This window comes from Monodelphis domestica, chromosome 3 (assembly GCF_027887165.1).
Source record: "Monodelphis domestica isolate mMonDom1 chromosome 3, mMonDom1.pri, whole genome shotgun sequence".
NCBI lineage: Eukaryota > Metazoa > Chordata > Mammalia > Didelphimorphia > Didelphidae > Monodelphis > Monodelphis domestica.
The window spans coordinates 147,022,238-147,044,356 of NC_077229.1; the positions used below are offsets into that span (position 1 = coordinate 147,022,238).

The 22,119-nt window shown below is 37.0% G+C and overlaps 1 protein-coding gene and 1 long non-coding RNA gene across 2 annotated transcripts in view; one reads left to right on the top strand and one right to left on the bottom strand.

Moving 5' to 3' along the window:
- The first annotated feature begins 3,418 nt into the window (after window positions 1-3,418).
- EIF3H (eukaryotic translation initiation factor 3 subunit H) overlaps window positions 3,419-22,119 on the top strand; it is a 115,538-nt gene continuing 96,837 nt past the window's right edge. The window contains exon 1 of the mRNA XM_001369936.5: window positions 3,419-3,632. Coding sequence (XP_001369973.1) covers window positions 3,498-3,632 — 135 coding nt within the window. The 5' untranslated portion in view covers window positions 3,419-3,497. The remainder of the gene's footprint in view (window positions 3,633-22,119) is intronic.
- Window positions 14,520-16,291, bottom strand: LOC130458340 (uncharacterized). Its single transcript, XR_008917524.1, has 2 exons — window positions 16,005-16,291; window positions 14,520-15,686 (listed from the first exon to the last, which is right to left on the bottom strand). It is a non-coding gene; the product is annotated as an uncharacterized LOC130458340 (long non-coding RNA).

Genomic DNA, 22,119 nt, shown 5'->3' on the forward strand with positions numbered 1-22,119 from the left:
CAGGTGAGATTACAAGGCATTCTGGGGAAGTGGAGCAAAGGCTCATGGGGATTGTAGTCCTGTATTCGAGTCTATTTTTTACAGTACCCAAATGAATCCTCAGCTTCTGCCTTTTGGTCCTCTTTTTAAAGATCTTTTTCTCTTGTGTCACCTCCCCTAATTTTTACATCTACCGATCACAGCAGACACTTTTCTCCAGGACTGTCCATTCTTTAGTTTTCACTTTCTTTGGTTAGATTTTCTCCAGGACTGTCCATTCTTTAGTTGACTTCTTTGGTTAGATTTTTTTCCAGGACTGTCCATTCTTTAGTCCTCACCTTCTTTGGTTAGATTTTCTCCAGGACTGTCCATTCTTTAGTTCTCACCTTCTTTGGTTAGATTTTCTCCAGGACTGTCCATTCTTTAGTTCTCACCTTCTTTGGTTAGATTTTCTTTTTTGGGTTACATAACACCTCTTTTGTTGTTACTTAACACCCTTTTGTAGTTAATTTACCTGTTGTAGTTACTTAACACCTTTTTGTAGTTAAAATCTAAAAGTACTTTGTAGCTTAAAATCCTAACTTTACTATAAAGGAAGAGCTAAGTACTTTCATTGTTACAATCAGGAGATTATAATTTTATCTTCACAATAAAGAGCTAAGTATCTTCATTTTTACAACTAGGAGATAGCTAAATCTAATCTTCACAGTATGAATTTATTTTGATTGTTCTTAGGTTTCCAAACCATTCTGGTTAAATAGTAGAAAGTGGCCCATTCTATTTTTTTTTCTTCTTTCAACAATCTGTCTCCCCTTTGGAATGTGAGCTTCTTGGAGGTTAGGGAATGTTTCTGTTTTTAAATCCTCTGGATTTCAATGTAGCAAGCACTTAATAAACATTTGGTCTTGACTAGATATTGGCAAGAATTTATTGAGCCCTTATATGCACTGGGAATAAAAAAGACAAAATATGAAATTCTCTGATTTCATGATATATATATATTCTTTTTGAAGTAGAGGAGGGTATACAATCCATACATAGATACATCCTTATAAACATATACAAAACATTTCAAAGCAATTTTTAAAGGTGAGTTTACTAATAATGGGAAATTTGAAAAATTTTATATTGGAAATGACACCTAAGCTGATGTTTTCCTCTCAGCCCCTTTTGCCATTGATGAGTTTCTCTTGGAATTCTCATCTTCTTTCAATTTCCAGGCTTCACCACCATGCTCCTCTCTTTCATCTCTCTTTTATGTATTATCTTTCTCAACTAGAATGTAAGTTCCTAGAGCACAGGAATTTGTATCTCCAGTACTTAGAACAGTTTTCAATATAGTGATTGATTAAGAAATGTATGGTAACTTGGTTTTTTGATGAAATTCTAGTCAGCATGATGAAGATGATTGGAGAAAATTATGGATTAGAAACTAGTTGAAAGACTTTATTATTAAATGTTATTTATTTATTTAGCATTTATCATGAATTAAGTTCAACCTATTCCTTCATTTAATTTCACATTTTTGTTTATTCATTTTCATTTTCTTTAGTTCTTTCAGTGAACTTATTATCCACTTATTATACTTGACAGACTTCTTGTTTGCTTCTGGTGCTTGTTTGTGATAGCTGAGTATGCTCTTTTCAATGTTTTCTACCTGTTATTCTTTTAATCCATATTATTTATTCATAGTTAAAAATATTAGTTTGTTGATACCTCTGAGAGTTTAAAAAATACTTTTTTGAGGAGTTTTTTACTCTTGGCTTTTCTATGAGTTTTGGAGTAGCTAGAATTCTTTTAGATTTATATCCCCCCACCTTTGGAAGCTGGGTTGAGTGCAAACTCTGGGCTTCTAGTAGAGGGAGGTCTTAAACTTTTTGGTCTCAGGATCTATTTACACTCCCCCCAATTTATACTCTTAAAAATTATTGAAGACTCCTCAAAGAGCCTTTGCTTGTGCAAGATATGTCTATTCATATTTACCATGTTAGAAGTGAGAATATTTTAGCATTTTTATGAAAATAGTTTTCACTTCACGGCTCCCTGAAAGGCTGTTGGGACCCTTGATTCTGTACAAATACTTTGAGAACTGTTGCTGTTCTTGTGAAATACTTCTGGGATCTGTCCAAGGTCCTAAGCTATTTAATGTTTGTATTCCTGACATGGATAAGGCATAGACAGCATGCTCATCATATTTAAAGATCATATGGAACAGGAAATCGGAGTTAACACATTGGATGATGGAGACAGGGTTAGAAAGATTCCACCCAAATCATCTAAGCAGCCTTCCCTTTATTTTCTTTATGTGATAAAAGGAGGGATTTGGACAGCTAAGATATTTCAGTGTCAAATTCTCTATGATCCTAGAGCAAGGAGAATACAAGAGAAGAAACGCTCCAGACAAGGTACATTTTTCATGAACTAGGTTCTTGTAAAATATGAGTTCCTTGAGGACAGGTACTTTTTTTTAGGGTAGTTCCCCCACCCTCTTTGTCTCTCTTTGTGTACAGGTATGTACTAATGCTAGGACTGGCAGGAGCTTAAGGAGTTCCAACTGCCCACAGAAGAAGCCAGAAAGTATTTTCAGTAAGAATGGAGGTAATGTTCAAAAGAATGGATTTCAAATTCCAATGTTTTAGTTTCATAGTTTATTGAAATCGGAAGGTCCCTTAGATCACGGTGCTTGGCATACAGCGGATAATTAACAAATAATTGTTGAATTGAGTTGCTGGACACTGGCAAAATTACTTAAAAACTAAAATTCAGTTGTTAGGATAATGATATTCCAATTAACTAAATTATTATAGAGATCATTTGCAAATAGACAGGTTCCTTCTTGTAAATTTTTAGTTGCTGACGGAATCTCTTATGCTATCCTACTCGAAAGGGATATTATTGAGAGAGCTGAAAATGGGAGTAAGCCCTGGGTTCAAACTCCATCTCTGATACTGATTTGGTATTGGGACCATGGTAAAATCTCTTTAATCTTGCTGAATTTCATTATTTTCTCTAGTTGTAAAATGTGTATAATTCTGCAATACTTCACAGACTGTAGTGAGGATCAAATGAGATGGTACCAATAAAGTGCTTTGTAAATCATAGCGCTACAGGTCTGTTGGTCGCATTACTGATAAGTATTCTGCCGGCAGAGGCCGTAGGACTAAGGGTATACTGTAGACTGTATTCTCATTAATTTTGGGGCTGGACTAGCTGACCTTGGCTCTTTAGAGGGATCCCAAAGTGAACAGCTCTATCAGACACACAAAGATAAAAAGCACAACGAGCTAGGGTCTGGGAAGTCTAGCCCACATTCCTCATTATCCGTCTCCCTCTTTTCCTTTCCAGGAACAGAGACCATAGAACTGTGCACAGGCGCAAATGACTGCCCGCAAGTCCATCCTCCCTTGCTTCCCAGGGTCACGCCTTCTTTCCGCGGCGTCATAGTTCTACGTAGCGCCGACGGGTTATATCCGGTTCCGGTCTCTCACATTTCTCTTTCCTCCGGTCCTTCCACCAAGATGGCGTCCCGTAAAGAGGGTACCGGCTCTGCCTCCACCACTTCGACTTCTGCAGCTGGGGCAGCCTCCGGGAAAGGAAAAGGCAAAGGTGGCTCCGGAGATTCGGCCGTGAAACAAGTACAGATCGACGGATTGGTGAGTGAGAAGCCTTCTATACCCACGTGGGCGGGCGCCTTTCCGAGCACTCCCCACGCCCAGCTCCGCAGCCTCTATTCGGCCCTGGTGTTTGTCTGGCCCTTGCTCTCAGGAGCTCCGTGAGGGAGGTGAGGGCTGTCTGCTCCTTTAATATTTCTCTAGATGCACTTCTGGACTGAATATCATTGATGTCTTTTGAGGAACAGCTGGAGATTTGAGCATGGGTGAAGAGGAGCTTGGTAGATGGCCCAGATTAGGATTGGCATTTTAAAAAGTAACTTTTCAATACCCTTTATTTTCATATCACCTCTTCCCCCCCGTATCTATCCCCTTTTCTTTTCCAGAAAGCAATTCTATGCAATAAGGATTTTCTTAAAGAAGAGGAAAAATAGAAGTAAAACCAACACGTCAGAAAAATAATTTTGACTTGCAGTTATTTACACTCTTATTACTCTTACTCCCTCAGGTTCCCCCTAATCTCCATCTCCCTCCCCCATCTCCCTCCCCCCCTCGTTTCTATAAAAGTTGGACGGGAGGGATCTATTCATTTCTTTTTTAATGCGAAGCTTTTTTCCTTCCTTCCTTCCTTCCTTCCTTCCTTCCTTCCTTCCTTCCTTCCTTCCTTCCTTCCTTCCTTCCTTCCTTCCTTCCTTCCTTCCTTCCTTCCTTCCTTCCATCCTCCCTCCCTCCTTCCCTCCCTCCCTCCCTCCCTCCAACATTAACTTTCTGTTGTTTTGTCATGGTGGTTTTTTCCATTTACGTTGTTATAGCCACTTTGTCCATTCCCCTCCCCCCATTCTGCTTTTTTGCATTCGTTCACCTGTCTTACCAGTCATCGACCAAAAGATCCTAATGGAGGAATGAAAAATCTTGTGAAAATTGAGTACTCTGAGATACTTAAACTTTTGTTGTTGATGACAGCAACCGTAAATCTGTTCAGTTGAGGTAAGATAAAGTAGTTCCAAATCAATAATTTTCAACTGTGTACTGAGCCAGAGCTAAGGAAGTATGTTAGCGTTCACATTTACACTTACTATTTCTTACGTGGATTCTGTTTTTCATGGATTTTTTTTTGTTTTGGTTAATTAGCAATAGTTTACATTTGTATAGCATTGTAAAATTTCATAAAATATTAATACATACAATATCTTATTTGTAGCACATAGCTATCTTTTGAATTAAAGGAGCAGGTGGTGCTTTTCCCATCTTACAGTGAAGAAACTAGCAAAAAGTTGTTTTGCTGGATTTCACAGTGCTGACAAATTAATAGACTTAAATATAGAAGCTAGGTTTCCTGACCAGCAGGTGCTTCCACTCTTCCTTAACATTCTTAGGTTCATAGAGCATTTTGGAAGGTGTCTTAGAAGTCATCTAGTGTAATTTTATATTTTACAGGTGATATAACTGAGGTCTGAAGAGGGGAAATAACTTACTAAAGATCAGTTGGTATTTATTACATGCCTACTTTGTGCCAGGAACAAAGGGCTGGGGAGACGAAGGTGAAAAGACAGCTTCTGCTCTCTTAGAGCTCTTATTATAATAGGGGAAACAACATTTAAATAACTATGCACAATCTATATAAAGGGTAAATTAAAAATTAACTGATAGAACCATTAGAATTAAGGAGGATCAGAAAAAAGGCTTCTTGTAGAAGGTGTAATTTTAGCTATAGTATATTGCAGAGCTTGGGTTTATTTTATTTTTTGGATAATTAAATTAATTAATTAAGATTATTTTTCCATGATTACAAAATTCATGTTCTTTCCCTCCCCTCCTATAACCCCCTCCCATAGCTGACATACAATTCCTCTGTGTTTTACATGTGTCATTGCTCAAGACCTATTTCCATATTATTGATTTTTGCACTAGGGTGATCATTTAGAGTCTACATCCCCAATCATATCCCCATCAACCCATTTGATCAAGCAGTTGTTTTTCTTCTGTTTCTATTCCCACAGTTTTTCCTCTGAATGTGGAGTCTTAAGTCTCCCAGAATTGTCTTGAATCATTGCTTTGCAGAGCTTGGTTTGAAAACCAAGTTGTTTATATGTATAACTATTAATAATTTCCTCCCGGTCATTGACAATTTTGAGTATTGAACTAAATAAATTGAAATAAACTTCTTAAAAGTGTATATTTCAAGTTTCTGTTTTACATGTGAGTTGTGTGTAGTTTAGTGAAAAGAACCATTAGACTTGGATTTATGATGTCTGGCTTTGAAACTAGTCTTTGGCACTCACTGACAAGTCACTTATCCTCTCTAATGTATTACCAAATGGGAAAGTCAAACAATTCTTCCTGGGCTTCATTTTGCTCATTTATAAAATAAGGGGTGATACTTTATGGCCTTTGGGGGGTCTCTTAGCTCTGGGTCTGTGATGTTATTAATAGTTTCTTAAAACACTTATTATTTACGGAGTAGTTAGGATATAGTGAGAAAATGGTTTTTATAAATCTTTTTACTTTAGAATGCACATAGCTTGGGAATTTTGGATTATATAATTTAAAAATTAATTTTAAAATAGTACATATATTCAAGATTGGATTCTTGCAGTTTTTAAAAAAACTATTAATCCTTGCAGGTATGACAGTTTGAAATAGTAATCAGATGATGAATTATGGGAGCTCTTCTCTCCAAATTTCTCCCATCCTCATCTTCCAGTGGTAAATCTCTTGTTGACTACTGTTTTATTTTTTATTTTTTAAACCCATACTTTCTCATGTCAGTTCAAAGTCACAAGATTGGCAAGGGTTAGGCAAATGGGATTAAGTGACTTGCCCAGGGTCAAACAAGTGTCTGAGGCCAAATTTGAGCCTACTTCCTCCCAATTCCATGCCTGGTCCTGTATCCACTCTGCTACCTAGATGCCCCAACTACTGTCTTCTGTCATTGAGACATGCTAGCTCTCTTTTCACCTTGAAACTCAGTGGAAATAGATATGGTATATAGAGAGATCACAAATCCCCTTCATGACCAGTCAGTTGCCAAGTTTTATGGATTCTATCTCCACAATATATCTTGCATCTCTTCCATCTATATCATCTTGCTGTGCCCCAACCTTTAATACCCCTTAAGTTTTTGCCAGTAGTATTGCAAAAGTCTTGATTGATCCTCTGCTTTATGGACTCTCCTCCAAAGCACAGATCTGACCTTATCACTTATTTCTTTGCTTAATAACCAATGGCTTTCTATTGCATTTAGGACAAAATTAAAACTCTTCACTCTAGCAGGTCCTTAACATGGGGTCTGTGAGTTTAAAAAAAATTGATAACTGTTCAGTAGGACCTTAATTTTACTTGACTAACATCTTCCAAGACCTTTGTGTAAATTGAAAATCTCATATAATACCAAATGCCATTTATTTAATAAGTATTTCTTATACTAATATACCTTGGCACTTTAAGACTTTTCTTAGACTTATCAGAGCTACTATCATTACTACTCTTGTACTTTGGCGCCATTTAAAAAACTTAATAGTGTTAATGAAACAAAGAAGCATTTCTCTTATTCAGACACTTGTTACAAGTGAGAATGTTTGGTGCAAAACAGTGTAATGATTCAGAGCAAGAATAAGCATTGTTGGGTGAAGTACTACAAAACTTTATACTAATTGGGAAATTGGCAAGGATTTGTATGTAATTAAATTTTCAATTTGTGTATTTTCTGTCTTTAATTTTTTTGATTGGCATTTGTATATATCTGAATTTGTGTGTTGAATTTGTGTAAAATGAGGTCTTACTGTATAATATAATTGATTTCCTTTGTAATTTTTTGTGTTTTGTTTTATGCAGCTAAAAACATTCTGAGAAAGGATGCATAGATTTCACAAGACTTAGTAAAATTTCCATGACAATAAGAATTTCAGCTCTAACTTTTCAACTCCTTTACAATATAGCTCCATTCTGCCTTTCTACATTTATTGCATGTAATTCTTCCTTATAGACTTTATAGTCCAGCCAGATTGACCTATCTTCTGTCCCTTAAAGTTTTTAGCTCAATCATCTCCTTGTGAAGTGTTTCCAAATAACCTCAGTTGCTTAGTTTTCTATTATCATGTATTTACTTTGCAAGTATTTTGTATTTGCATATATTTATATATTATTTCCCCTGATTATAAATTACCAGAGGGCAGGGACTATTCAGGTTTTTTTTTTTCCTTTATATCTCTCAGGGCCTACACAGCACAAGGCTTCTAGGTAGTAGACAATTTCTGTTGGATTTCTCCATGTTCCAGCATACTTAATATAAGAGAACTGTATGGTGTTGTTGATAGAGTTTTTTATTTGGAATAAGGAAGTCCTTTGTTCCTATTCTGCTTCACTTATTAGCTCTCTGACTATGGGCACATTCTTTATCTTTCTCAGTCTCAGTTTCCTCATCTGTAAAGTGGGGATAATAATCACATGTACTTTCCAGAGTTGTGGTGAGGATCAAATGAGATAACATGTAAAGTGTTTTTAAATCCTAAATAAATGGTGTCAAATTGAAATAGAAATAGGGATTAGCAAAGTGTACATCAGAATCCCTGTGGGCTACACATTAACTTAGAAAACTATACATTAGTGTTATTTCTATTTGTGTTTTCATTAATTTTGTTAATATTTTCCCAATTACATTTTAATCTAGCTGAGGGCTTTGGGGGGGGAGTGTTTTAAATTGCTCATCTCTGGACTACTTTTCACACTGTTAAGTACCCTTTACCCCTGAGGCTTCACTTTCTGAATGGTTAATTTCTTCATCACTCCCCATTTTAATGAGGAAGCCCTGGCCAACCCTGTCTTAATTCTGTTCCAGCCTACACTGATGACTCACTGCGTGGGGTACCGCCTCCAATATCTTTTTTTTTTATATTTATAAGATTTATTAATAATAAAACTTGAAGCAAAGGAAAATAAAGGGCTAGAGAAACAGAGAGAGCTCACATAGCCTCACATGTGAAAAAGAGAGAACTTATATAAAAACATAACAAACGCAAACGTGAATGAAGGGATAAGGATTCTTGGGACAAGAAAAGAATTCTGGGAGATGGAGTCCAAATGATACAAAATTTCCACTTATACAGCCCTCTGGTAAAGACTACTGACCCCTTCTCAGAATAATGTTTTTAAACTAATACAATAAAATAAATATAATTACACAGGAAAACAATTATAAGGAAATCCAGGTATTAAATATAGAAAAAGTTCATAGACATCAGATAATGAACCTCTGGTCCATAGTGATTCAATTTCTCCATCCATGAAATGATAGGATTGAATTATAAGAGTTCTGAAGACCCTTTAGGAAGAGACTGTGATGATTTTATACTTGTATCCTTAAATGTTTATCACAGATTCTGGAACACTGTGGTACCTTTGCTTGAGATCTAGCAGGTACGGTGATAAAACAGCTGAATTCAACAATCCTAGGACCCAAGTTAAAATTCTACTTAATGACTTTTATGAATTTGGCAAATCATTTTACCTATTCTATTTCCTCTACCACAAAATTAAGGGATTTGAGTAAAAGATCTATGATTTATTTGAATTAAGTTGAATTTTATTTCTAAATACTATGGCTTTTTAAGGTCTCAATGACAAAAAAATCATTTTATTTTTTTTAACCGCCTCCAATATCTTTTCAGCTTCCTTTTATATATCATCATCCCACATTTAGAATGTGACTGGCTTTATTTCTACTTACATTAAGTAAATGGTTATGTTTAAGCTCCAACTAAAAGTGTTATTATTTTGAGGGTCTGGTAGTATGGACCGAAAACTCATTGGATGGGACTGCAAGTACTAGAGAGCTGTAATAAAAATATTTCCCCTCAACAGGGTTACCCCCAAGAGCCTCTCTTTCTCCCTCCCTCCCTTCCTTCCCTTTCGTCTTAGAATCAGTACTGAAGGTGGCATTTTAGTTGAGATTTAAAGGAGGGCAGAGAAGAGAGTAGTAGGATTAGAGGAGGGAGAGCATTCCAGGGATGGAGGATAAACTAGAGAAATGTCTTACCTGGAGCTGATTGATGGAGGGTCTTGTTCTTAGAATAGCCAGGAAATCAGTGTCTCTGTACTGAACAGTATATGGCGGGGGGGGGGGGGGGGGGGGGGGGGGAAGGTGTGAGAAGATTGGAAAGGTTGGAGGGGTTAGGGTTTTTTCCAAACCCCAAATTTGCTTATTTTTTAAGACCTGAAAAATTTTAATTAATTAATTTAGACTATTTTTCCAGGGTTACATGATTTATGTTCTTTCCCTCCCCTCCTTCCACCCCCTCCCATAGCCAATAAGCAATTCCACTGGGTTTTACATGTGTCATTGATCAAAACCCATTTCCATATCATTGATATTTGCACTTGGGTGATTGTTTAGAGTATATCCCAAATCATATCTCCATTGAACCATGTGATTGAGCAGTTGTTTTTCTTATGTGTTTCTACTCCCACAGTTCTTTCTCTGAATGTGGATAGTATTTTTTCTTGTAAGTCCCTCAGAACTGTCCTGGGTCATTGCATTGCTCCTAGTAGAGAAGTCCATTACATTCAATTGTGCCACAGTGTATTAGTCTCGGTGTGATGAGGTTCTCCTGGTTCTGCTCCTTTCACTCTGCAGCAATTTCTGGAGGTCGTTCTAGTTCACATGGAATTCCTCCAGTTCATTATTCCTTTGAGCACAATAGTATTCCATCACCAACATATACCACAATTTGTTCAGCCATTCCCCAATTGGAGGGTATCCCCTCATTTTCCAATTTTTTTGTCACCACAAAGAGCGTAGCTATGAATATTTTTGTATAAGACTTTTCCCCTATTATCTCTTTGGGGGTACAAACCCAGCAGTGCTGTAGTTGGATCAGAGGACAGGTAGTCTTAAAAATGCTTTACATTTAGATTAACTTGATTCCCAAAATATCTTTGTGACATTGGTACTATAAGTATTATTTCTAGAGGAAGAAATAAGGGTTCTGAGTGACTTAACCTATCACTACACATCTAGTAGTTGCCAGAGTAGGAATTGGCACCCAGATCTTTTCTGATTCAATTTCATTTGTTCTATTGCACCAGTAGTACCATGCTACCTCTGATTGTAAATGAAGACTAAAGGAGAAGGCAAGTGCCTTGTAAATGAAGACAGAAAAAAAAATGTTTAGGATTGATTTGAAGAATTATAAATGAATGACTTCTGGATTGAAAAAATGGTGGTACTTCCCCCTCCGTCCCCTTAAAATGTATTGACTTTTATTTTTTATATTCTTTTTTTAACTTAAAATTTTCCTCAATTATGTATCAACAAAATTTTAAAACTTTTTTGGTAAAGATTTTATTTTACCTATTACATGTAATAATAATTTTCCTTGTAAGTTTTCTGAAGTTATGTAATCCAAATTGTCTCTTCCTCTCCCTTCTCCTTCCTGGTATTAGGTTGAAACAGTGGAGGGAGAACTAAAAGGGAATAAAGAGATGATGAGAGAGGAGAGAGAGACAGAGACAGAGAGAGACAAAGGGTGTGTGGTAGAGATGAACAGTAGTAAGTAAACGTCTATTTAGCTCTCCTCCCCCTCACTAAAGGATTCAAGAGTGGTATCCTGTGATGATGTTTAAACAGGGATGGACAGAGATCAATGCCCAGAGAAGAGACTTCTATGGGATGAGGTATAGACTTTTTTCCAAGGGCTTTGTGAAATTCCTAGAACCCAAGAAAACCTCCTCTGGGTCCTGCCGGGAAAGACACTCAGTTCTGGATTTGACTTTGACCAAAGCTTACTAGATAGCCTTTCCCAGTTCCCTCTTTCTCCCCTTTATTCTTCTTTCTTATCCTCTAAAAGAAAGCCTTAATCTGAACAGGAACAGGGAAGGTTAGGGTGGGGGGATTAGGAGACCCTAAGTGACACACAGGCAGATTGTGCCTTCTCTGCTTAGCTGAGCCAAATGGCTGTGGCTTCTGTGTTCTTCCTCCTTTCATCTAAACTATCTGCTAGACGACTCTAAAGACAGGTAGCTAGTGTCTTTCTTGGGAAGGCACAGGTTGGGACAGGTCTTTGGGGTGACCCCTGCTAGGTTTCGAGGTTGAACGCCCCTTACACAGCAGATAATGGTCACTCTGCTTCTTTGATAGATGTTCAGGTGAATTCAGGAATGCTTTCTGGTCCTCTGGTACAAGGGAAATAAAAGGAAATTCTCAGGTCTTCTAGTGTTGGATCCCAAGCTCAGGTCTTAGTCTCCCAACTCTCTCAGAGTCCTAAGAGCAAAGACCCCCTCCCTCCTTTGTTCTATTTTCTACAAGCCTCTTTGCTCCTTCCATCTGTCATACTCCTGTCCTTCAAACTTGCTTGCACCATACCAAATGGTCCCTGTCTGTGCCAAGCTTATTCCTACACTGGAGATGGTAAGCAATTTGTTCTGGGTTATATGTACAGTATCATGCAAAACATTACTATATTCATTTTTGAAAGAATAATCATATAAAACACAAAACTGCAAAATAAAACCCCAAATAAAATAAAGTAAAAAATTGTATGCTTTGATCTACATTCCACTCCAACAGTTCTTTCTCTGGAAGTGGATGGCGTTCTTGTCACAGGCTCTTCAGAATTGTCCTGGATCATTTGTATTGTTGAGAGTATTCTAAGACTTTCACAGTTCATCTTTCTACAATATAGTGTTTACTATGTACAATGTTCTGCTTATTTCACTCTGCATCAGTTCATGTAGGTCTTTCCAGCTCTTTTTTGAAGTCATCCTGTTTATCATTTCTTATAGCACTATCCCAGCACAAAAAGGTCTGCTATAAATATTTTTGTACAAGTTCTTCCCCCCTCCTCCCCTTTAAAAAATCTTTTTGCGAAACAGACCTAGTAGTGATGTTACTAATTAAAGGATATGCACTGTTTTATATCCCTTTGGGCATAGTTCTAATTATCCCTTCAGAATGATTGAATTAGTTCACAACTCTACCAACAATGCATTCATTTCCCAATTTTGCCACATCCCCTCCAACATTTATCACTTTACTGTTATATTGGCCAACCTGATAGGTACAAGGCTGTACCTTAGAGTTGTTTTTAATTTGCATTTTTCTAATCAAGAGTGATTTAGAACATTTTTCCATATGGTTATTGATAGCTTTTATTTCCTCATCTGAAAACTTCATATCTTTTGATCATTTGTCAGTTGGGGAATGGCTTGTATTTTTATAAATTGGACTTAGTTCTCTATAAGAGACCTTTATCAGAGAAATTTGTTATAAAAATTTCCCCCAGTTTGTTGTTCTCTTTTAATCTTAGGAACATTGGTTTTGTTTGTATAAAAGTTCTCTCTCTTGTTTGGTCACAAAGTCTTCCTTTCCCCATAGATCTGCCAGGGAGCTCTTGAACTTGGCTATACATTGTTGGAATTGCCATTTGGGGATTTATTTCAAGTGGGGATTGGTGGATTCATTCAATGTCTGTTTTACCCTCTTGTTCAAGAATATCAAGGCAATTTTCCTTGATGACTTCCTCTAGGGAGTGCTGATGGCTTTCAGGGCTCAGAGCCTTGTGGTGGGGTCAGCGCCTCACTTCAAGCCTGGGCAGGGGCTTTTGGCTTAGCCTCACCCTGGGCTTATACTAGCCAGATGTAATTCACACTGCCTTGCATTGGAACTTGGGACCTCGCTGCAGCCTTAGGCAGGGACTCTGAGTGTTATTGTGGTCCTACACCAGCCAGACTTGCTATATATTGCCTTGCCCTGGGGCTTGGGACCTCACTGCAGATTTGGGCAGGGGCTCGGGGCCTAAGAGGTCATAGCTCCATAGACTGCCTTGTGTTAGGGCTTGGGGGACATCATTGTAGGCTTGTATTAGGGCTTGTAACTTAAAGGGTTGGATGCAGAATGCTCTTCTTTTGGTTTAGCCCAGTGATGGGCAACCTTTTGAGCTTGGTGTGTCAAAATTTGCCAAAAAACGGAGCATAACTTGGTTGGTATGTCACTTCAAGAAAAAAAAAACCATAATTTTGTGATATTTAAAGTTTAAATAACAAAAATGTATAATTGTAATAAATAACTAATAAACCAAAAACTAATTATTTAACTTACCTTATTACTGACTTCTTTGTTCATCTGTCAGTCTTGATATTATTTAACTTGTGTGGGGTGCGGTGAACTTAAGATAAATGAGGGGGAGGGGGAATTCTTTAACTAACCTGCCCATTAGTGACTTTTTTGTTGCTGAGTTTCATTGGCGAAATCTTCAATTGAAGATTGGTATTTTGTATACTTCAAGCCCAAGCAAGTGCTACTAACTTCATCTATCAGTCTGTTTCTTTTGTTGGTTTTGATTAACTCAAGAATAAAGTTTCACAAAAGTATGTAGGGGGAAAAATTGTGAGTAAAGCCATTGATATATTTTTCAGGGTGATAAAAGTGATGGGTTCCAGGAACTCCTCCATTTGCATGTGGGCCAGATCCCCGCCCAGTCCTCCACTGGGTTGGCCCCTCGGATAAAGCAGCTAGAGCAGTGGCTGCCTCTTCCAGACTGCCTGAATGCCCTCCTTCCTGGGGCTCTTCATCCCTGCCCCTGTAGGAGCCCCCACTTGCCCCAACCACCTAGTGCTCGCCCCCTGCCCCCAAGGCCAGGGTGTGGAGCAGGCTCCTCCCTCTTTCCCCACCAGGGCATGGCCACAGTGGCCCCAAGGCACCTGAGCCCCTATGTCATGGAAAATGGCTATGCCTACGCATGTCATAGGTTTGCCGTCATGGGCTTAGGCAGTCTTGCGGTCTTGAACTTGGCTTGGGCCCAGGTTCAGAACCCAGAGCAATAGGTAGGGGCTAGGCTGCTGTTTTGCTGCTGACTGCACTCCCCTCTTGCCTCAGTGAAATAGTTCCTCTCTGCCTACTTGTAACATTTAAAATGAGTTTCTCTGCTAAAAGTATTATATTTTTAGAGGTTTATTAAAGATTAAGAAATAAAGAAAATACAAAATAAGAAAGCACGTGTAACCTACATCTTGCCTGCTAGGTAGAGAGCCGCGTGTGCTTCAGAAATGAAAGCCGAGAGAGAGCGTGGGCAGTACAGTCAGTTTAAATACCCTGTTTGCTCTCGGCCCAGGTGAGGACCTTAGGTGGGATTTTGGGGAATTTGGGAACTACCAAGGACTTCTGAGAATTGAATCTGGGGTTCAAATCTCCATTTTTACAAATTCTCTGTTTGATCCTTATTTGGAAAGATTTTCCCCAAAAGGATCATGAAAACATAATCAACTTAAAGATTACAATAATTTGAGGATAAGAGGAAAAAAGAACAAAACCAATAATTGCTAGACGCATTGACAAAAAGCCAGTTGGGGGCAGTCCCCTTTGGCATGGAAGTATACATACAAATAAATGTTCAATCAACCACACCCAACGTTCATTCTTGATCTTCCCTTGTAGCTTGTGGTCTGGAGACATCTTCATGGTGTCTTCTCCAAACAGTTCAGTTTCTGGATTTGGAGAGGTATCATGTTTCTTAACCTAAAATTCTTCTTAAAAGGAATTTAAACTTTGCAATTTAAAATAATATTTTTACATTTCCTGTGAAGAGGGTGATTGAAAAACACAGGATCACTTAGGGATGCATGGCTGAGTTATGAGGTATATGAATCAATTTGCAAGAGAAATTAAAGATATCAGAAAAATCCAAATTAAAAAAAGATAATTTCTGGAGGAAAATATAGACTATCAAAGTTTTATGTGTAAAAATTCCAAGTAAAGGAAAAGAAAATCTATAACAGGTCCTTGAATCAGGGCCCAATTAAAATGATCTAAGCAAGTAAGCATTTACCCAGGCAGCAGCCAGAACTACAGGAAGTTTGCCTCACTATAAAAGACAGAAAAGGGACTAGATTATAGGAGCCAAGTAGGAGCCAAGTTTGGGATACTCGTCTGTAAGTGTTTTCAGAGTGAGTGTGGATACAAGGAAGTCCTACGTTTTAACATATGTTAAGTGTCACAACCTTGAGTCTTCACAATAATATATCCTGTGTGCTCTTTGTGGCACTAATCAGGTTTAGCTTTGTGCTTCATTGGTCCTGTGCAATGGCTCTTTTGTAAATCTTGTCCTGAAATCAGACAGACTCATTAAGCAAAGTCCCATAATTTTTTTTTAACAATTAGTGGCATCATTTTTATAGTCTCAAGCTTTTGGTGCATGCATTAGCAAATGTATGTTAAACTTATATTACTGCAAAATCAAAAAGGTTAAAGAAAATCTTAATACTGGTGACATGTGCTTCAAATATAAAACAGAAAAAACTGAAATAGTATATTGCACATGCAAGAAAAATATAATAAAAGAGTTTTAAAAATTCAAAAATGTAGCTTATAATCATTAACACACCGTGTCAGCTAAGAAAATATAGAATACAAGGCTTTCTTACCAAAAATGAGATCCATTTCCTCTTCATATCTGGCCATGATCCACTGTGAGTACAAGCAAATGAATTTCACAAGGTAACATTTTTTTAAAAAATATAAAGAACAGTAGTACAATTATGTAGGAATCAGTATCCCCCGAATTCTCAATAGTCCAGTTAATTACAATAACAAACAAATCCACTATCATTTCACATAAGTTGCTGTATGGCATTTTTAAAAGCCTATGAATTGATGGATATTTGTCACAATTTTTATAAACGTAGCAAATCTTTCAACCTTGGTAAACATATTTTAAAACAAAGTTAAACTTATTTCGGGTTTTGAACATCATTAAGAATTCTAGATATCATTCTGGTGGAAGTAAAATGAGCTGAAGAGTTATAAATGAGAGATACTCTGCTTTTGGGAGTCTTCCAGGAGTTCTATATGCCCTGTGATTAACTTCCCAACTTCCGTTCAGATTCTTATATGTGGGAGTTGGGGGTTATAATTGCCTTGTTTCAGGAATGGCAAGGAGCTCAGTGTCTCAACAGAGATCAGATGAGGTTAATAAGTGAGAAGACTGGAAAGGTAGTATGGGGCCAGGTTATGAAGGCTTTGAATGCCAAAGGATTTTATATTTGAGCTTGGAGGTGATATGGGGAGCCTTTGCAATTTATTAAATGTGTTATGTGTGGAATGAGGTGTATGTGACTTGCTTAGACCTACACTTTAGGGAGGTTATTTGGGTAATTGAAGGATATACTGGTTTGAAGAGGCTCAAGGCAAGATTTTTAAAAATTAAAGATGAAAGGTAATGGTTCTATCTGGTTCTGTTCTTGGGAGCCATACAGAACCAGTCTTAATCCTTATTCCACATTACAGCCCTCAAATATTTGAAGACAGGTATTATTTGTTTATTATGTCTTTTCACAGGTGAAACATGTCTTTGATACTGATATTTTGATATTCATAGACTCAGTCTTTACTCTCCTGTTTGCCTTCTTGTGGAAACTTTTCACTTTATCAATGTCTTTCTTAAACTGTGGTGATAAGAATGGAATCAGTTAGCTGCTGTATCAAACTACTAATTAATTCATTGAGATTTCTTTCTACTAGACTCCATGACTTTTTTAGAACTACTGACCACAGCTAACACTCCGTCTCATACTAGAGAAGGCCTTTTTGGGGGGAGGGGGAGAATGACTTAGCATAAGATTTTTCATTTTTCCCTATTGAATTTCATAATCTTCGAGTCAATACAATGCTTGAGTCTGTTTCTATTTAGATCCTGACGGTAATCTGGTGCTTTTAAATAGAGCCAAGCACATATCTTTGGGTAGTGTTGCATTGGAGACTTTGTCGACATTGAACTTTTTGAATTTCCAGAATTTGGACACTTGAGCCTACCTAGTAGCATTGTCATCAATTTATAACTATCCATTTTCTTTATTATATTAAAAGTTTTACTATAATCTGCTATATTCACAGCATTCCTCTTACTAGCTTGTAGAAACCTCCCCATGTTTCTCTAAGTCCTTCATTAATTTTTTTTCCTACACTATTCATTTGATCAGTTGATTCAGGCATTACTCAATCAGTAAGCACTTAGATTTTAATTTTTTGATACCAGAAACAAAACTATGCTTATTTTGGTATATATGGACTTTCCCTTTTTTGACTTTTTTTTCTCACATAATTCCATGTTGTTTTGCAGAAGTATTGAACTGATTCACAGTGCTATCAATAAGTGTATTAGTGTGTCATTTTCTCTATAGCTTTTCCAACATTGGTCTTGTATCATCTTCACCAATATGCTGGATATGAGATGAAAAAGGTACAACATAATTTCTCAATGGATTTGATTTTTATTTTGAGGGAATTGAAATGAGTGATTGGCAACTGATGGTAATATGCATATATGCATTTAATTTCTCTGCATGCACTTTATAATTATTTACTGGGAATTTGTTTTGTGGAGACAGGGAGTATTTTAAATAAATTTTGTTGTTTCTTTATTTTTTTTAAGTTTTCCTATTCAATTTTGTTTTTTGCCTTTAATTTTTTTTTGTGGAGCTTGGCATGTTCTGATTGTTTAATTCTTTCCTCTTGACTGGCCTTGAGGCAAGAAACCAGAATGTTTTTCTTTTGACCTTCTGATCTAGAATCAATATTAAGTATTGGTTTCAAGGAGAAGAGCAATAAAGGCTAGACAATTGAGATTAACAGACATGCTGCAGGTATGGGGGGACAGCATAGCGAATTATCCTGAAGCTACATTTGAACCCAGGATTTCTTGTCTCCAGGTGTGGCTCTCCATCCACTTGAGCCACTGAGTTACCTAGCTGCTCAGAAATTGACATTCTTTTAGTTTGCCTGCTAATTTCTTTTAATCATTCTGTGGCAAATTGGTTTTTCTCTTCTTCCTTAATAATTATGAGCTTGTTGAAGTCAAGTGTCCTATCTGTTGTATAGCTTCTTCACTGAAAATTTTTTTCTTTGATTTCAGCATCTTACAGTTGCTAACTTTTTGGCATTTATTTTGATTCTTTTCCATCACCTATAATATTCCCAGCTTTCTTGGACCATTTCTTGTAGTAGTAATGCTTCGTCCGTATCCCATCTAGGGTGCCAATTGTATTAGAAATAATCTATGGAACTATTTCTAGTTGCAGTAAATGATATACTCTGGCTTGTGACTAGAGGGATACTAGGGGAACCCTCAGGATGCCTAGTTGTTATGGAGATAGAGATACTTCTGAGAGATAGAGAGATGCTATTAGAGAGAGATATTCTGTGGTTGCCTGTAGATCACTACTGATGGCTAATAGATCAGTATTTTTCCTACCCTCCTCCTCCCTCAATCCTTCCCACCACCACCCTTCTGAAACCTGTGGCTTCGCCCCTCCCCCCTGAGTGGACTATGAGATTTATGAGGAAACACTCTTTTCTCTTCCTTTCTCAAGTTAAGGGTGTTTAATTGAGAACAACAGGATGGAGAGCTGAGGTAAGATGAGGTGAGAAGGATGAGGGTTTCCCTAATCTATAATGAGGGATTTCAAAATTTCAAATCTCACATATACAATCAGTTCTTCAGATTCAACTACCACCATCAGCCACACAAAACCTTGCTTCCCCTCTCCAAAAGCCAAGAGACTTAGCCTAGGGCAGAAGCTAACAGAGAACTGTTCACAGCTTCCCCTTCAGCCTGGCTTGCCTCCAACTGACTTTCCTGGGAACATTCTATTTGAAATCTTCACCTTGATTGACAGATGAGGTCCCCAGCTTTCTGTCTTACATGCATGAAGTTCTTTCTTCCTTCATGCCTCTTCCACACAACCTGAAACATAGAGAAACATTCTTCAAGCCCTTCCACCATATAGTGGATAGAGGGCTGGGCATTGAGTCAGGAAAGACCTGAATTCAGATTTGGCCTCATAGACACTTACTAGCTATGTGAACCACGGCAAGTTAACCTGCATTGGTCTGTTGTGAAGATCACATGAAAATTGTAAAGCATTTATTGGAGTGTCTGGGACATAGTATGTAAGCTATTATTGCATTTCTCTTACATAATAGTAAATTACATGTATACATAAGAGTAATCCTTTAGTAGATAAGAGTGCTGAATTGGGAGTCAGGAAGACTAGTGTTCAGATTGTACCTCAAATAGATAAAATAGTGTGATTCTGTGCAAGGGAGTTTTATCTTCAGTTTTCTCATTTGCAAAGCAGTGATGGATAAATAATGTTTGCCCACAGGGTTTCTGTGGTGGTCAATGGAGATAATTTATGTATATCAAATCTTTCATGTCACTAGAATGCCTGGGCCATCCCCCTGTTTATTGGTTGGCATGGAAAAGAGAAAGGAAAATTATTTAGTACCTCTCCTTTGAAAACTCTTCGGTCAAAACTGCATTTGTAGTTGGGCACCCTAGTCTCAGAACTAATTTTTAAAACTTAGTTTAAAGCCCTGACTCTGTCCCTAACCTGGAAAAATGTGATCCCTGTATTCCAGTTTCTTTAACTACACATGTGAAATTGTAGGCTAGGTGGACTTTGTTTACAAATGGAAATTTTCCAAGTCTTAAGAAGAGTAAGCTATTTTTACTGTTCTCTAAGTACTTGCTTTAATTCACTGGATCTGTGTCTGGCAATAATGATAATCAAAATAACCAACTAATAAACATAGTTCTTTAATGTTTTCAGAACACTTTACATAGTCTCATTTGAGCTATATTACACTCCTGTAAGGTAGATATAATAGGACATTTTGTATAGTCTCATTTAATAGATGATGAAATTCGAGCCTTGTGAAGAATGGAAAAACCATTTATTAAATATTTATTATGTGGAGCATCTAGGTGGCTCAGTGTATAGAGAGCCAGTCTTGGAGACAGGAGGTCCTAGGTTCAAATGTGGCCTCAGACATATCTTAATTTTGTGATCCTGGGCAGTTCATTCAACCTCAGTTGCTTAACTATTACTGCTCTTTTCTGCCTTGGAACAGTATTAAAAAAAAAAAAAAATATATATATATATATATATATATACACACACACACACATATATATATACATACACACAGATATATACATACATATGTACATTTATTTATTTATCTATCTATTCATTCATTCATTCATTTATTCATTCATTCATTTATTTATTCAAATGTGGCCTCAGACATATCTTAACTTTGTGATCCTGGGCAGTTCATTCAACCTCAGTTGCTTAACTATTACTGCTCTTTTCTGCCTTGGAAGAAAGGTGTGTTTAAAAAAAAATATATATATATACACACACACACACACACACACACACACACGCATGTACATTTATTTATCTATCTATCTATTTATTCATTCATTTATTTATTTATTCATTCATTTATTTATTTATTCGTTTGTTTGTTCGTTAGTTCATTTATTTATTATTCATTCATTCATCCATTCATTCATTCATTTATTTATTTGTTTATTTGTTTATTCATTTATTTATTCATTCATTCATTTATTTGTCTGCATGTCTGTTATGTTCCAGGTGCTTTACACAAATACATTATTCAATCCTCACAGAAAGCCTTAGGAGGTAGTTGCTTTTGTTATCTCCATTTTTCAGTTGGAGAAAGGAAAGCAGACAAAGGTTAAAATTAATTGTCCAGGTTCAAGCAGTTGGTGTCTGAAGCTGAATTTTTGAATTGGGTCTTCCTCACTTCATTGCCAGTACTCTATCCACTGTGGCCGTAGCTTCTGTTTAGGCCAAGTGACTTTTTTAGAATTACAGATTTGAAATATCAACAGCTAAGCCAATTATTGTAGATGGTCTGAAAACTATGATTCTTTACATTTTTTCCCGTTCTTGTGATAAAAGCAGAAAGAAGCAGACAGAATGAAGACATTTTGTATCTTTGTTTCGTAGGTTGCCATGGTCAAAAATAATTCATTATGTAGTAGTCAGCCTAATGATCTTGATTGAATTTTAGAACAGAATATATAGTTGATTGATAGGTCCATATTTGAAGCTTTCCAGCATGGCAGTAGACTGTCAACAGATATTTCATTAATCATTTCCTCTAAGTCATAACACTTTGATTTTGGAGCAGTGATTTTTGGATTCCAGTGCCATCACCAGTTGTACTTTAGTTTTTTAGTGACCCTTTGTATTTAGAGAATTGTCCAAAGAAAAAGAGCTAGAAATTATTTACAGCAGGGTTTGCATTATGTGAAAAAAAAAAACCCAACCCATACCTTCCATCTTGGAATCAATACTGTGTATTGGTTTCAAGGCACAAGAATAGTAAGCGCTAGGCAATGGGGGTTAAGTGACTTGCCCAGGGTCACAAAGCCAGGAAGTGTCTGAGGCCAGATTTGAACCTTGGACCTCCCATCTCTAGGCCTGTCTCTCACTCAATCCACTGAGATACTCAGCTGCCCCCCTGAAAATTTTTTGAAAGAATATTCCGAGTAAATTTTCACAGTAGAAACCAGTCTCTAGATGTAGGATATTTTAAACTTCAGCATATTTAATAATACAATTATGTAGGCTGATTATTTGGTATTGTTTCAAGTTGAGTTTTCCTTTCTTTGAGCATCTCCCCTACTCCTCAACAAAACTGTTAAGGAAAATGAAAAGAATA